The sequence below is a fragment of the Biomphalaria glabrata genome, chromosome 1 (genome assembly GCF_947242115.1).
Source record: "Biomphalaria glabrata chromosome 1, xgBioGlab47.1, whole genome shotgun sequence".
Taxonomy (NCBI): domain Eukaryota; kingdom Metazoa; phylum Mollusca; class Gastropoda; family Planorbidae; genus Biomphalaria; species Biomphalaria glabrata.
This window is the reverse complement of record NC_074711.1, coordinates 71,496,731-71,512,513: the sequence shown is the minus strand read 5'-3', so window position 1 is coordinate 71,512,513 and position 15,783 is coordinate 71,496,731. Positions and strand designations below refer to the sequence as shown.

Genomic DNA, 15,783 nt, shown 5'->3' with positions numbered 1-15,783 from the left:
GAATCCTTAAAGTGTTAGCACCTATATTAAATTTGTTATATCTACTAATGGTTTTGTATTTGAGTTTGTTTAATATGGTTTATATAAAATGTTCAGCAATCACTACAAACTTCTGTTGTGGTAAAGAGTGTGCCCTCCAATCAATAATCAATACTTGTATTCATCTAAAGTGTTCACCTTGTTGCATAGACCCTGATCCAGCAATCCCCACAGATGTCTGCCCTACTGTTGACATTTACACTTTGAGTGCCAGTGTTGAATTTAAAAAACATTTTGCCACTAGTCAAGCCAAGTTGAAATTCAGACTCTGTTTAAAAATTAATAGATTTTAACAATTTATGAAAATAAAAATATGAATGAGAACATAGTCATTCTATTTGGAACATAAGTTAAAATACATTTAAAAATAAATAATAAAAAAAACAAGCAAAATATAAAAACATCCTATTTAAAAAACAAAAACAAAGCTTATCTAAAGGGAAAGAACTCTGTCCTTAAAACTATGTTTAACAATAATGTACAAGTTATTTCCCTTATTCAATATCAAACAAAGTAATTAATTACCAGTAATTAATTGACTAATTAAGTATTTTTGTTTTTTGATTCATGTTTTAAAAGGTACAATAAATAATTGTTTAAATTATCAACTTGATCGGAGAATGCAGGAGGGAGAAATAACGTGACCAATTATTTAAGGGGACTAAACCCAACAGATTTAGCCATATTTGTGAATACAGAAGTATTAGTTTCCCTTGTTGCTATTAAACAAAATAATGAGTTACCAGTAATTAATTGTCTAATTGATTACTTTTTAAAATTGATTCATGTCTTGTCTATATCAATGAATAATTGTGTAAAGTTTCAGTCTGATCCGAGAATGGGTGTGGGAGAAAACGTGTATACACATTTTACCAGACAGACAGAGTAAGTTGATATAAGTTTTGTAAAAAGCAGACTGGAATAGAGTTATGAATTTCATTAATTACTAAATCAAGAACTTTAAAAAAACAAAACAAATAGGGGCATTTATTTTGTGTAATGTAACAGATCTTGAACAATATATTGATATATACCTTTACTGTCAAAACTTATATTAATTTTACTAGCATTGATCCATGATCAGATATTTATTACTTATTTATTTAACTCTTCTATGCAAATGGTTTTATTAAAATTATTTATTGTTTCTGCCTTGCTATTTATTTCTTTATGAACCACAACAAAACTGTAGGAGTGTCAAAGAAGTAAGAGGAGGTCAAAGGTTAGGTTTGAATGGACTATAAAATGTAGAATACAAATAGTAGGCTATGTGCTGAAACAATAAATAATGTATACATAGTACAAGTATAAAAACTTGTAAAGTCATCCACATTTGGGGATGTGGTGGCTGGGTGATAAAGTGCTTGTCTTCGGGTTTGAATCTTGGTGAAGACTGAGTTTTGAATTCCCATATTTTTAGGACACCTCTGAGTCCACCCAACTAGGTACCTGATATTAACTGGAGAAAGAAGGCCATTGTGCAGGCCACATGACTTTTATGTCATCTGCCCTTTAGATCACAAGGTCTTGAAAGGGGAACTTAACTTTGCATTTAATCCATTTTAAAATCTAAAACACCAAGTTCAAAGCTAAGTAAAGACTGGGGGGTTATTTCAGGATCATATTTAAAATTTTCATTGAGAAAGATACTTTAAGTAAAAATTAGCATAAAAACAAGACTTCTTTTCTAACCTGTGCCAGGAGAATCCATAAATAAAATTACGCCATCGCTGAAGTTTGCTGGTTTTTTAACATCAATTACAACATTATCATACAGATGTGCAGTGCCACTCTCAGAGTTCTTCACTTGGAGGCTCAATGCACCATCAAATGTCAAAGGTTTGCGAAGTCGACTTAATAGGCTCTCAGCTTCAGCCATTTTGCTCTCCAGCAACTTAATTTTATCTTGAACACTTTTGATTGATGAATCCATGTTGGTGATCAGATTTGAAGCAGATGTGAGATTGCTTTTGAAGCTAGAAACTTTCCCTTGATAAGATGCCACTGATTCAATATATAAATTTGAAATCTATCAGTTTTAATTTATATTGAATGGTCTTAATTATTTTCAGAAACATTTTAAAAACCTGATTTCAAAGCAGTAAAGCAAATATTTTTTGTATTTAATCCATAACTGCTACATATTTATATGTTTGATTTATTTGATTTGATTTTTTTCATGACTTTTGTATAAAATAAAGGATATAATAACATAACAGAATAACAACTAAAATAGTGCTGAGTTGAAATGAGCATACCAGAGTTTTCTACAGATGTCTGCAAGTCTTGGACTCTTTTGATCTGACTCTGTAAAAGTCCAATCTCAGACTGCTTCTGATTCAGCTCACTGGCCCTCTCAGTAGCACTAGTATTTGCAGATTGAGCTATTGATTCTGCAGCTTGAACCTTAGCAAGGGCATTAGCTAAATCATCTGATAAATGTTTATCTGTCAAGTACAAGATTTACTCGATTTGCGACATTCCAAAAGATTTTTTTTTTATAAAGTATAGCAAAATTTGTTACTGTACAGATAATAAATATATAATATTACATATTATGCTTTACACAAAAGAAATAGCCATGCAATCTTTTTTACATTAACAATTTTAATACAATGTTTATTTAATAATGTTTTTTTTTTAAATGAAGATTATTATGTCCTAGCACAAAACCCTCAACAGGATGGCAGAGGATTGAAGTGGGAAGAGCTTGAACTTAAAACCATCATTATGACAGTTCAAAGCAAATACCACATGACCAGCAGCCATCCATTTATTTGCTATATTAATGATTAGTAGAGCTAGAATCTGTCCAGAAATATTGAGGAGATAGAAAACTAAACAAAAGTACAATAAAAAAAATGCTAGAACAGTGTATTGTGTAGTGTAGTCCAAAAGGAGTAACACTAAAATAACATGGGTAAAAGGCCAAAAATGCAACAATACTTGATGCTGAAGCATAATGTTGTTCAGTTAAATATCTACATCCGTAAACCTTCAGAGAACTAAAACCTGCCTCTCACTAAAGCACCAAAAGTATTCTGTGTTTACTTTTGTTACATCCCAAATTATAGTCCCTGTTTTCCAATTGTCACATCATTATAGCCAAGCCAAAATCTTACCCTTTAATGAAACAAACAACTTTTTGCACCAAAGTCCTAATTGTGTCCAAACTACATGTACGTGTAGTTTGTGAGGTACTAACAGTGGGCTATATGTTTGTAAAGTGTAACATCAGGACTGATTACAACAACAATGAGCCAGTTCATACACAAGAAAACTAAAAGTAGACTTACAACCTACACAAAGGAGTATTTCATTGTCTGTAAATAGTAGAAAAAAATGTAAATGAAAGAAAGTATCACCTTTCAATTGTGTGTTCAGAGGGTCTGCTGCAACTGTCATAACTGATAAGGAAGCATCTGCTTTTCCCCATTGTGTAATTTCGTTGTCAAGGTTGAACAGTGCATTGGTCAGTTGGTTCTTTAAAACTGAAAATATGTAAACTTCACCATTGAAATTGATAATTTACAAAATAATCACACTGAAAGTTTGTTGAATAGTGAAAAGTAAAACTTTGTATAGGTCCAGTCCAACAAAACATTAATTAGCAATGTAAAATGTTGACAATAATACAGGAAGCACAATGAAGAAATTGCATGTATCTTTAAGCAAACAATTTGCTAATTAAGGTTACATCATTAATGAATTAATTCTTTTTTTTTTTGGGTGGGGGAGATGATTGTACTTTAATGTTTAAGGTCCATGTAAAACTACTCTGAATGAATAAAACTTATTAAAAAAAAAACAGTGACTACAATCAATGAGAACTCAATTAAAATAGTTTTCTATGCCCTTGTAGGGTCTCAACAGAGAATGACAACCATGTCCTCCAAAGTTGTATTCTTTAGCAAAGGCCATAACAAGAAACTGGCTTCTAATAACCCTATAGAAAAAAAACTTTATGGAAATCTACCAGAGCTTGAAACCATAACACAGTTCATTCCTGTATTATATAAGATTAAGAAGAAGATAAAGGACTGGTTACCTGAACCCTCCAACTTAATAATCAGAAAGCAGAATGAAATATAATGCTATTAACTCTAAAATAAAAATTATAAAAATATATTATTGATATCTAACAACAAGGATTTATATCTATTTATTTACCAAACTATTTGTTTTGTCCTGTCTGTTCATCTGTCATGCTGTGCTCTCAAAAAGCATGTCACTGACTATTACAATTACAATTTCACAATTGTGCTTAAAATAGTTGAAACAGCTCATTTTGAAAGCAAATGTTTTGTTTTCAAAATTAAATATGCAGACTTTTTTCTTCATGCATGGGTCTCATGCCACAATTTTACACAAAATATATTGATGATGAGATTGGCATAACATGACTGACAGAGGATGAACTAATCAATTTTATTGAGTTTACTAATAACTTCAATCCCACCATCCACTTTACTTATAGGCCTACCATCTCTAGCACTAGATTGAACTTCCTAGACATTCAAATAGACCTAACCAAAAATTCTAAGTCAACATTTATCCATTACAAAGATACTGACATAGTTATCTTCAATACTTGTCATTACATCCACCAACTTCTACATAAATGCCAACTTTGCCAAGATGAAAATGATATGAGTTTTTCTTGCATTCTCAAGCTATTTTAGACAAATTATTTACATTGGAAACACAGGCTGGACCTTAAAAACATGACTCCAAGAGCACATTAGAGATATTCAAAATCTTGCAACTAAGCCTGCTCAATTCATTTCAATAGCAAACAACATAGGGATACCACTGATCTCCTCAAGAATCCAATGCAACAATCAAAGACAAAAACATTTGTCTGCAGAATTGAAAATAAACTTATTTACACACTCCACCCCCACAGGAACAACAACCAAAACAGTTTTATTAAAAATGAGGCGGGGACAAACACTCTGCCCTTTACCCATTTTTCTTTGTCAGATCTCACTGCCCCTTCTGTATTCCAGTGCTTTTACACCAGTGCATCTCATTTCATTTCTTCCTTGGCAGACAACAACATTGGACAGATAAGTGAACTATATGCCTATTTTGTTTTCATTGGTTTTTTTGTAGCTGATAAAGGCCTCTTGGTCGAGACGTCCTTTCTTTTTACTTGGTCCTGGTTTATTGTATCTATCCTTTCAAGATTTATGTTTGGCAACATGGTCTCCTATTGTAAAAACATAATGTCAGGTGGTAAGGCAACATCACAAGGTCAAATAAAAAATAAAAGAGAGAGCAACACTAAAATCTGGACAAGGTTCACACAATGACTTAAAGGATGCAAGAAAACAGAGACAGGAAACAAAATGAAGAACACAGGCCCAATACTAAGTGAAACATTAGAAAAGGATTTTAAGAGTTGTATAGAAAAAATATATCACTTTTATAAACCAATTCTCATAACAATACACTACAAATTAATAAAATTCTAAGGATCACTTTATGCTGACCTTCTGGCTGGTATTCCAAAGAAAGAGCAAATAACCTGTTCCTCAATTTATGGCTGGTATCATTTTCTGCTGTAAAAGTTGAGTTCATGAGCTCTAGAGAGCTGCCAGTTAAGTTATTCTCCACACCAGTCATCAAGTCATGAGCACTAGCAGCTATGTTTCCTGAAGTACTAAGATCCCTTATCACAGTCTCAAAGTTGGTGATCACTTTTACTGCATCCCCGCCTTTGGTACTGATGTTAAGGTAGGTGCTGTAAAATTTAAAAATAAATCATATTAATAGCAAATATTTTTTAATGTCTCATAAAATTTTTTTAAGATCTTCAGGGGAAAAAAAAAAGAAGTTCACCCTCATCATGGAATACATTTTAATAAAACAGCTTTGTGGCTAACATTGAAACATTATTTCTTTCCATGACATTATTTACATTAACATTGAATTCATGAATAAAATTAACTCTAATATTTGATCTCACCTCAACTTCTAACCCTTGACTACTAAATAGTGTACCAAGTACTCCTTATGATATTCAATTTTTCTTTGCAACATTAGGAAAAAAACCTTTACTGATTATTATGATAAATTTGCATTTAATTTAACAAATTACATTTGGGAAGAGGCTTCAGACATTGTCAGTAACAGATCTTTATGGATACAGCTTGCCAATCAATGTTCTGAATAAAGGGGGAGGAGCTATATCTAAGTCTTTGTAATGCTAGAGAGGACTATTTATTCTACAGATTTCTGATTTATAAGACTATAAAAAATTGATAGAATAAAATACAAACAAATAATAATAACTCAATTGTGATGTGTAACTAAAATGTAAATTAAAATGTAAATGTAATTTAAAAATGTTGATCTAACTTTTGTGCTGTTAGTTTGCTTAGAAGAACGTTGACAAAAAAGTGTAATTTATTTCATTACCTACATTTTATAGTTTTAGATTTAATTTTTAATTGTCACTGTAAATTCCAGCCTTTTTATTTAAAAAAAAAGTATGAATACAAAATATATATAACATAGAAAATGTAAGACTTCATTCGCTTCCATTTTGCTCACTTACATTTTAAAATGTCATTCTTACATTGAAACACAAACTAGTTTTGTTCACCTGTTGTATACAGCTAAGCTTTCATTTAATACAGCAACTTGAGCTTCTAAACTGAGGACATTGGCTGAAACATTGGTTATCAGTTCAGGAGTTGATGTCAACAAATAGTCCAGTTTACTTACACCAGTGAGAAAGTTTGTTACACCTTTAAAATAACAATAAGTGAAACAATGAAAAATAAGTCAAATTTCTTAAAGGATAAAAATGAAACACTGAAAGTAAAAAAATTAAGTAACATTTAGAACAAAAATGTAGATTTCTAAACTTATCAATTTTTATTTTTGAAATCTAAATTATAACTACTCTAAATAATAGTTATATTTATATATTATTTTGTTTGAAAGACAGAGATCACACTTTTATTTGAAAATCTAAATGGAATAATGTCAAAGTCCTTGTACTAATTCTTTTAGAATGTACATGCACTTGTTATATAATAAGAGAACATAATTAAAATTTACTTAACCTATACATAAATGTTGTGTTATCAGCTGTTGTACAATATAATTCAAAAATAATTTATAAAACTTGCATTACATAATTGATAAAAATATGTAGCTTTAGTTTATAAACTCTCTCTTTAAAATAAAAAACAACAGCGTTATGATAATTTGTAAAAGCACAATAAAACTTTAAAAAATAATAAATTTAATAAATAAATAGTCCAACAGAAAAGCATGGATGCAAAGGCAACATCCATTGAAACATTTATAATGCTTGAAGAATATTTAAGACAAAAATATTTACTAAATGTCTATGGACACTTTAGAAGTTCAGCTTCCCTAAATATTTGTGTTGAAGGCAAATAAAAGATCACCATCCTCTGTGAGATTTATTCAAGAGATTGGTTCTCAAGCCCAGAGATTTACCACACAAGAATCAAGCTTATTTGTTAAGTTGTTTTGTTTTAAAAATAAGTTTCAAACTTTCCTTCAGAAGATAATTATGTCCTGGACAAAACCTTCAAGAGGACAGCAACAGGTAGATGTAAAACTCAGCACCATTGTGATGACAGTCCAAATAGCATATCAAATAATCAGAAATACCTAGCATCAAGACTGCAACAATACTCCAGCAGGATTTTTGGGAAGGAAGTTATTTATATAATTATCAAATTAATTACATTTGTGCTCATTTTTTTTACAGCCTAAATGTTTTAAGATAATAATAATACCTTGAAAAAGATTACATTGTTCATACCTACAGGGAAGGGGAGGTAATCAGGTCCAGACATTACCATAGCAGCATTTCCACTATAAATAGCATCTGTGTTTCTCACCCCTGTACGAGCAGCTGTTAAATTGGACAATATGTCTGCATTCATTTTGATGGCTGAGTTAAGGACATCATCAGTGGTTTGGAACAATGTTTCTAATTGTGCTTTGTAAGCCTTTGAAACAAGAAAAGAAATGGAGACTAAAGAAAAACCAAACTTATATAAACGTTTTCATCAGTAGCACTAAAAAGTAAGTTGTTCTTTCAGACCTTGTGATCTATAGGGCAGATGATGTTATGGTCATCTGTTTCTTTGGCAAAGGACTTATGAGCAGGGTGTCATGTGGCCAGCACAATGACTAACAGCCTTTACTATCCCCATTAGGGTTGGGTGGACTCAGGGACACCCTAAAAATCCTGACATTCTAAATCCCAGTCTTCACCAAGATTTGAACCTAGGTTCGGAAGCCAAGTGCTTAACCACTCAGCCACCACACCCCATGCTCATTACTAATATATTACAGCAATTATAGTCTCTGATCTCTCATGTACATGTTGACAAATGTGCTGCTAGCTTTATTTCATAGGCTAATCTGTTTAGTCTAATATCATTTGACACAATGCAGCCTAAATTTTTCAAGAAAATAATGACAAAGAAATGCAGTCATTTACAGCAATTAGATCTCTTTGGGATATAGCTCTTAGGGAGGTTAAGTACATACAGAAAAAAAAAAGGTTTAGTATGAAATAAAAGTTGACATTGGTAGAAGATACAAGCATTAAAGCAGAGCTCAGTTAATGTTTTGTTCAACAAAAATTCAGGACCACCAAAGAATTGTTTGTTCTCACAGCTCTTCTGTATGGCTTTGAAGTATGTGTGATTTATGGTTACAACATATAACTACTACAACTATTCCACTAAATGTGCTTATGCTTCAACAAATGGTAAGACTAAACAACAATTAAATATATTGTGATAAAAAAAATCTGATATACAAAATATGAAAAATAAATAGCTTCACTGAGAAAAATAAAACAAAAATGATAAAATAAATAAAAAAGTTCCAATGTGCACTATTTCCTGACAAACAATTAAAATTTTAAACAATTAACTAATTAGTTAATTAACAATTGTTAATTAATTATTTTGTTTGGTATTGACGAAGTGAAAGAAATTTTACTTGACAGATGTGGTGGAATAAGTTGAATTAGTCCCTTTATACTTTGTGTACACAGGCATTGCTTACAAGTTCAAAACTAACATTAGATAACTATAAAACATTATATTTTCAATATGTTTCAATGGCAAAGTGGTTAGGGTATTTGCTCAACAAGGTTAGAGCTTGCAAGTTCAGATTCAAGTCATGCAACTTTTTTTTTTTTATAAATTGCATTTAACAAGTGATCACAGTAACATTCACAAGATATTCCTTTCTTTCTCCCCACCCCTTTACCAACTGATCCAGACAAGGAATAGATCATCTTTGAAAACTAAAGGTTAGGCCAATAATAGAATATGCATCCTCCGTTTGGGACCCCTCAACTAAAGAAAACATTAAGAAACTGGAAAAGACACAAAATAGAGCAGTGAGATTCATAACAAACGAATATTCACATTTGACTAGAGTAACACCTTTAGTAAAATCACTAAATTTAGAAAGCCTTCAGGACAGAAGACTCAAAAGTAAAGTAGCAATTATATATAAAACACTGAACCATAATCTTCAAATACAAAAACAAAATTTAATAAAATACTCTGAAAGACACAAAAATAAAGGCACATTCCTTGTCCCATATGCTAGGACAAATTTGTACGAATAGTCCTTCTTCCCTAGTGCTATTAGAGCATGGAATGGTTTGCCTGAGCTAGCCAGGAAAACCAGTGAGTTGGCAAAATTTAAGTCATTGATTAATATGCATGACTAAATGCATAACGCGTAGGACGTAATCATCTTCTTTTTTGAAGTAACGTCTGTATTATATAAGATATAAGATAAGATGCTAAACAAAACAATTGCTAAAAATGATATCTAATCCTGCAGATTTATTGTTGTTAGTCTAGGTCAATTACAAATTAACTACATGGCTGATCCAAACTAATTGATACAATTATAATTATACTTTGGTGGCTGAGCAGTAAAGCACTTGGCTTCTGAACTAGAGGTCTTGGGTTGGAAACCTAGTGAAGACTGGGATTTTTAATTTCGCAATCTTTGGGCACTTCTGAGCCCACCCAGCTCTAATGGGTACCTGGCATTAGTTTGGGAAAAGTAAAGGCAGCTGGTCATTGTGCTGGCCACATGACACCATCATTAACTACAGAAACAGATGACCTTTACATCATCTGCCCACAAAGTCTGAAAAGGGAACTTTACTTTTGAGGGGGTGTGGTGGCTGAGTGGTTAAGCACTCGGCTTCCAAACCTGAGGTTCTGGGTTCAAATTTTGGTAAAGGCTGGGATTTTGAATTATGTTTTTTTTTAGGGCGTCCCTGAGTCCACCCAACTCTAAAGGGTACCTGACTTTTGGGGAAAGTAAAGGAGGTTGGTCGTTGTCCTGGCCACATGACACCCTGCTCGTTAACCATTGCCCATAGAAACAGATGACCTTAACATCATCTACCCCATAGATCGCAAGGTCTACAAGGGAAACTTTACTTTTACTTAATATAAGCTTGAATGTTTTTAAAAAATTAAAAAGTATTTTTCTATTTCTTTTTTATTCAAATTTTTCAATTGTTCAAAGAACTGAAATTTGTTTATATTATAATTTTGATGCTTTGTAATTTGTTCTTTACTTGAAATTATTCTCTTATATCTTTTCCCCTCCATCTTGTACTATTCAAAACAAAGTAAATAAAAAAAAGGCCATGAATCAAGGTTTCAAATCACTAAGTACTGACCTCAGTCTGATCCTGAATGTTGTCTAAACTGAATGTTGTGAATGACAAAGAGTCCAAGGATGTGGATAAATTAGTTGCAGCCATATTTTTAGAGTCTAGCTCCATAATCAAACTCACTACTGTGCCATTGATCCTTTCCAGTGTTACTGCCTGAAAAGTAAAACAAATGTGTGAGCTTTTCAACAGGACAGACTTCTGTTTGATTTACTATGACTAGCACAAGTTTCGATGAAGTATGTTGTCTTTTTTTTTCATCAAGGCATGATAACTTGATCTGACTAGTAGGTGTTAAGCTAGAAAACGCTACACTTAATAACTATAAACGGTTCATGTTTCTTATAGCCAGCTGCCCATAAAGCCTCCTCATTCTCAGACAAATACCTCGGCTCAAGTTTGATACAGGCATCGAACTTTTTCCCTTTACTATCTTCTCCTTTGAACTTTCTAATAGATGCCTTCGCTTCTTCATACAGCGTCTCCCGGTGAGCAAAGTTCATACCTGTCAGAACTAGCATCTTCTCAGTTTGTGTAATTCTTGCCTTTCTGAGCAGTTTGAAGGCCAGGATCTCAGGTAACATCTTCATTCGTTTCTGTTCTTATTTCCTATACTTTGTATCAAACTCTGAGATAAAATCATGTATGGATTGATTTTCCCTTTGCCTGAAGTTTTCAAAATCATCAAATTTATCAATACTGTCTGCCAGGTCGTCTTTAGCCAAGTTTGTATCAAGAAACTTCAACAGATTCTCGAAAACCTTCTTGACACTTGAGTTCCGACAGCTCTAATTGCTTCAATACCTTCTCTCTTATCCTTGACTCACTGCCTTGTGGTAATGAAAGGGCTACGGCTATCGCTCTTTTCTCTTTCTTTAGCTCCGTGATTTCATTCCATGCTAGCAGTTCTTTCTTATATAATTCATAAGACATATCTTTCAAAAAGGATAGAATCTCAATTCTTGGAACCATTACCGCTTTAAATAGGACCAACTGAGTAAATATGTTTACTTACACGCTCTGCTATCACTTGTTAAGCTAGAAAACGCTACACTTAATAACTATAAACGACACCAACACTATAACGCCATATTCAACAGTCCATTTATTTACACACCCTCATAGTACGAGGTTACACACAACACTGTGTTATGAACTTTCTTACCAAGGGGAATAACTCTGCATACTAATAACAAACACATACACATAAACACAATATTAACAGTAGGGATATAATAATTAGTTAAGCTTATGCTAAGTTTGCAAGTTAAAAGGTCAGAAAAGAAAAATTTTGTTAATTAAAAAAAAAGTATATCCTGTAAACTATTAAATGTCAAGTGTAACATACATCTTAGATTTTGTTCCTATCAATGTAAAAGAGAAAATATTGTATTGTTTCATTTTCTCTTATTAACTTTTTACTTTACAGTTTAAAGCAAAACCATTTCCATTGATAGTCTGTTTTTAATTTTAATAGAAATTATTAAAATGTAATAGATCTCCAGACAAATTATGACCCAGAGTCACCTACAGAAATAAGGTGTACCCACAAATTATATACATAAAAAATGCAAATTTATTGAAAATAAAATAATTTAAATATCTATATTGAAACTTGAGTTTCATTACTTATGTTCAAGAGGCTAAAGAAACTTGCCTCTACATGTCATTCTAAAAAGTTTAAAGTAAACGAAAATTATTGTTATTGGCAATATTTCAAAACATTCAGTCAAAGACACAAACTAAGGCCATTATCCATTAAATACTATGAGGAACTGTGTTGAAAGTGTTGGGTTGGCTTGGAACAAGATGGCAAGTGTAACAACTGATGGGGCCCGACCTTTGATAGAGAAAAACAGAATTTTTAATAAATTAAAGAACACTATCCCAACCATAAACTCTAAAAGGGAAAGCTTTCACCAGCTGCAGTGAATATCAAACATATTACTGACTCTGTGATCAAACTTCTCAGAGCTAGGGATCTTAACAACAGGCAGTTCTGAGAATTGGAAGATTTGGAAGATGTGATCTCAAGGAAGAAATTGCTATGTTCCTTGAAGGACATTACTGTGACATCGTTACTAATATTTCTAATGAAGAGTGGAAGACAGACTTCATGTTTTTCATTGATCGCATTATAAAAGGTTGTTTGCACATGAAATGTATGTGTATGTTAAATCTTTTCATACAAAGCTATCCCATTTCTCCAGGCAAACAAGTGAAAACAGGTTTTGCCATTTTCCTTTGCTGAGTGAAATGGTTGAAATGTACAAGACTTGATTGTGGAATTTGAAAGAAGGAAGTTGAAAACATCAAGAGCTTGGAACCAGTTTTCACTACTCCCAGATCACAATTTAGTGCAGAAGCTAATTCAGCTTGAGAGGACATACCTTAAAGCAAATTATGACCTAAAAAAGAAGTTCAAGTCAGTTCTTCTGCAGGATTTCTATAGGTGTCAAAGCTGTATTTTCACACTTAAAAAAACTTTGCAGGTAAAATTTCACATTTGGGTTCACATTCATCCGTGAACAAGCTTTTTTTTTTTGCTTGAAAATGAGCAAGTGTAAGAACAGATTGATGATGACTGACTAAAATTTGACAGCAGTCATGAGGATAACAACTAGTAATCTTGTTCCACAGTTCCAGAACATTTTGCATGAGCATTAACAGTTAAATACTTCACATAAAGTACAACTGTTCATTTGTGGTGCAATGTTGTGATGTAAAATGATGGAAACAAAATTTCTAGGAATATTAGTAAAATTAGTTTTAAAAGTAGTCTTGCTGTAATTCCTCAATTGAGAGAGTAAAAAAAAAATAATTTTAATACATAATACAGTATAAATGTGAATTAAAAGACATTATATACAATTAGCTAGTGTATTTTTCTAAGTTGTAAGTAGGCCTACATATTTTATATATATATATATTATATATATGCTGCATCCAATTCCAAATTTAAAAAAATGCATCCCTTAATAGAAATAGGTTGCTACCCCTGTAATAGACAATAGATTTGTTTGCAGAATATGAGGTAGCACCAACCCTAGCAATGATCTGATATCATCATAAAAACTTGGAAACTGTTCTTACCTGTTGACTTATAACTGTATTGGTAGCAGACATCAAACCAATACTACTATTTACTGATGACAAAAAATTTCCGACAATTTCATTTTCATTGGAAAATGAAAGTACTGATCCAAAAGTAGAATTTCTGTATAGATACTTTTAGGAAGAAAAATAATTATATTAAGAATTATAAACTATGTAAAGCATTTTTCTATCAGTGAAATCAAATCAAATTAGTTAAGACAAACACAAGTTAGGAGTCAGGAAACAAAGATTTACTAAGATATGTTTTTTGGAATAGAATTTCTATATGACAAGACAAAGCAGCTTAAGTTACAACAAAAAAAAAGGATTATGGCAAAACAATGCAGAACACAAAAATAATTGTCTGTTTAGGAAACATGTAACACATGTTTGTACATTCTAGTACTGTTTGAATAGCCTACTAATTATCTAAAAAAAAAAAAACTAATTTATTCTCTAAACAAATTAAATTTCTACTTCTAAGTTACTCCTTCATATACAAAAATTGCATGTATAAAGTTGATTGCAGGCAGTTACTTTATTATGTGGGCAGACTGGCTATATGGGCATTCAGGAAAATGCCTGTGAGCCTGTACCTAAATGAGCCAGTGGTACTGCTGAATAGGCCACTCTGAATGACAGCAAAACTCGTTAATGTGATTGGCCCTCGACTTACTTTTTATAAAAGATCTTAACAGACTTCTCTGTGCAATACTGGCAACACTATCTATAAAAATAGTCTAGCCTATAACCTTAAATCATGCTTTTGGTATGCTTCAATCCTTTATACACTCTAAGCAATTAACAAACAATCAAAGGCCTATTTTTTATAGTCCTATAGATGTCATGTTAGTGTGAGCCTACTCTGGAGAATCTATTATGGGACCTGAACTTATAAATTATTGCTACTTATATCCTGTTGTTATGAGTTAGTATCATATGCAGTAGTCTATAGTTCCAATGGTAATGAACTTGTCTTAGATATTGGTTAAGATGTTCCAAAAGAAATTAATTAGGTCACAATCATAAACAATCAGTTAGCACATAGTTTGTTGATAAGGGATATTCCTATGCCATGAATGTTGAAATACTATTGTATACAGTACAAGGAACTTTCGGCTACTCCATTTTTCAAAGTTATGCTTTACTATTTTAGCAACATCACAAAGTATAAAAAAGCCTGTAATGAAGTATTCAATTAAGATTGTAATGTCAATTTGTTTGGTAGCACATTGAGATTTTATTTAACCTCTAACCCTACCTATAAATAGAAATACAAAACATAACGGAATACCATTCATCCTTTAATTTGAATGGCATTATATAACTTTATATATTATGTGTGCAGGATGCACGTATTATGACATGCTTAGTGGGCCATTTTGTATGGTAGTGCCAAGGCCAATTTTGACACCCAGTCATTCTGGTGTAATAGATGAAGTAATTCTTGCTGATAATATATTTTAAACTGAGCAAATAAATGACAGAAGTCTGAACATAACACGCTTTACCTGAGAGGCTGTTGAATTATACTGCTCAAGGTAAAGAAGGTAGTTCTTAAGTTTCTCTTCAAAAGATGAAGCTGATGATGATAAGTTTGTACTGATATCTTTCATGCTGCTAAATTTGGAGAGTACTGTATCACTGTCAGATTTTGTTTGTTCAACGGCTATTGAGAGCTGAGCTACCTGATGGGAGAATCACAGTGCATGTTTGAATCATATTGAAGTTTCAATATAATTATTAATTTATTTTCCAGTCAGAATATTTAAAAAAATTAAAACAAGAAGGCCACTATTTAGTCAAAGAACTTAATAGACATTTAAAAAAAAGAAACATCATGTTTAAAATGAAAATAAAATAGATCTATCTATATAGCTTATAGCTTTCTACAAGTATAGAATAGAAAAAATAATGGTTAGTATTCA

General features: G+C 31.9%; 1 protein-coding gene across 2 annotated transcripts in view; it reads right to left on the bottom strand.

Annotated features, from left to right (window-relative positions):
- LOC106073686 (laminin subunit alpha-like) overlaps window positions 1-15,783 on the bottom strand; it is a 52,693-nt gene that overhangs the window by 16,032 nt on the left and 20,878 nt on the right. For both annotated transcript variants that reach the window (XM_056012323.1, XM_056012332.1), the window contains 10 exons: window positions 15,367-15,543; window positions 13,853-13,987; window positions 10,766-10,915; window positions 7,850-8,039; window positions 6,650-6,794; window positions 5,535-5,785; window positions 3,405-3,530; window positions 2,298-2,486; window positions 1,732-2,043; window positions 178-307 (listed from right to left, as the gene is read on the bottom strand). In XM_056012323.1, coding sequence (XP_055868298.1) covers window positions 178-307; window positions 1,732-2,043; window positions 2,298-2,486; window positions 3,405-3,530; window positions 5,535-5,785; window positions 6,650-6,794; window positions 7,850-8,039; window positions 10,766-10,915; window positions 13,853-13,987; window positions 15,367-15,543 — 1,805 coding nt within the window. The remainder of the gene's footprint in view (window positions 1-177; window positions 308-1,731; window positions 2,044-2,297; window positions 2,487-3,404; window positions 3,531-5,534; window positions 5,786-6,649; window positions 6,795-7,849; window positions 8,040-10,765; window positions 10,916-13,852; window positions 13,988-15,366; window positions 15,544-15,783) is intronic.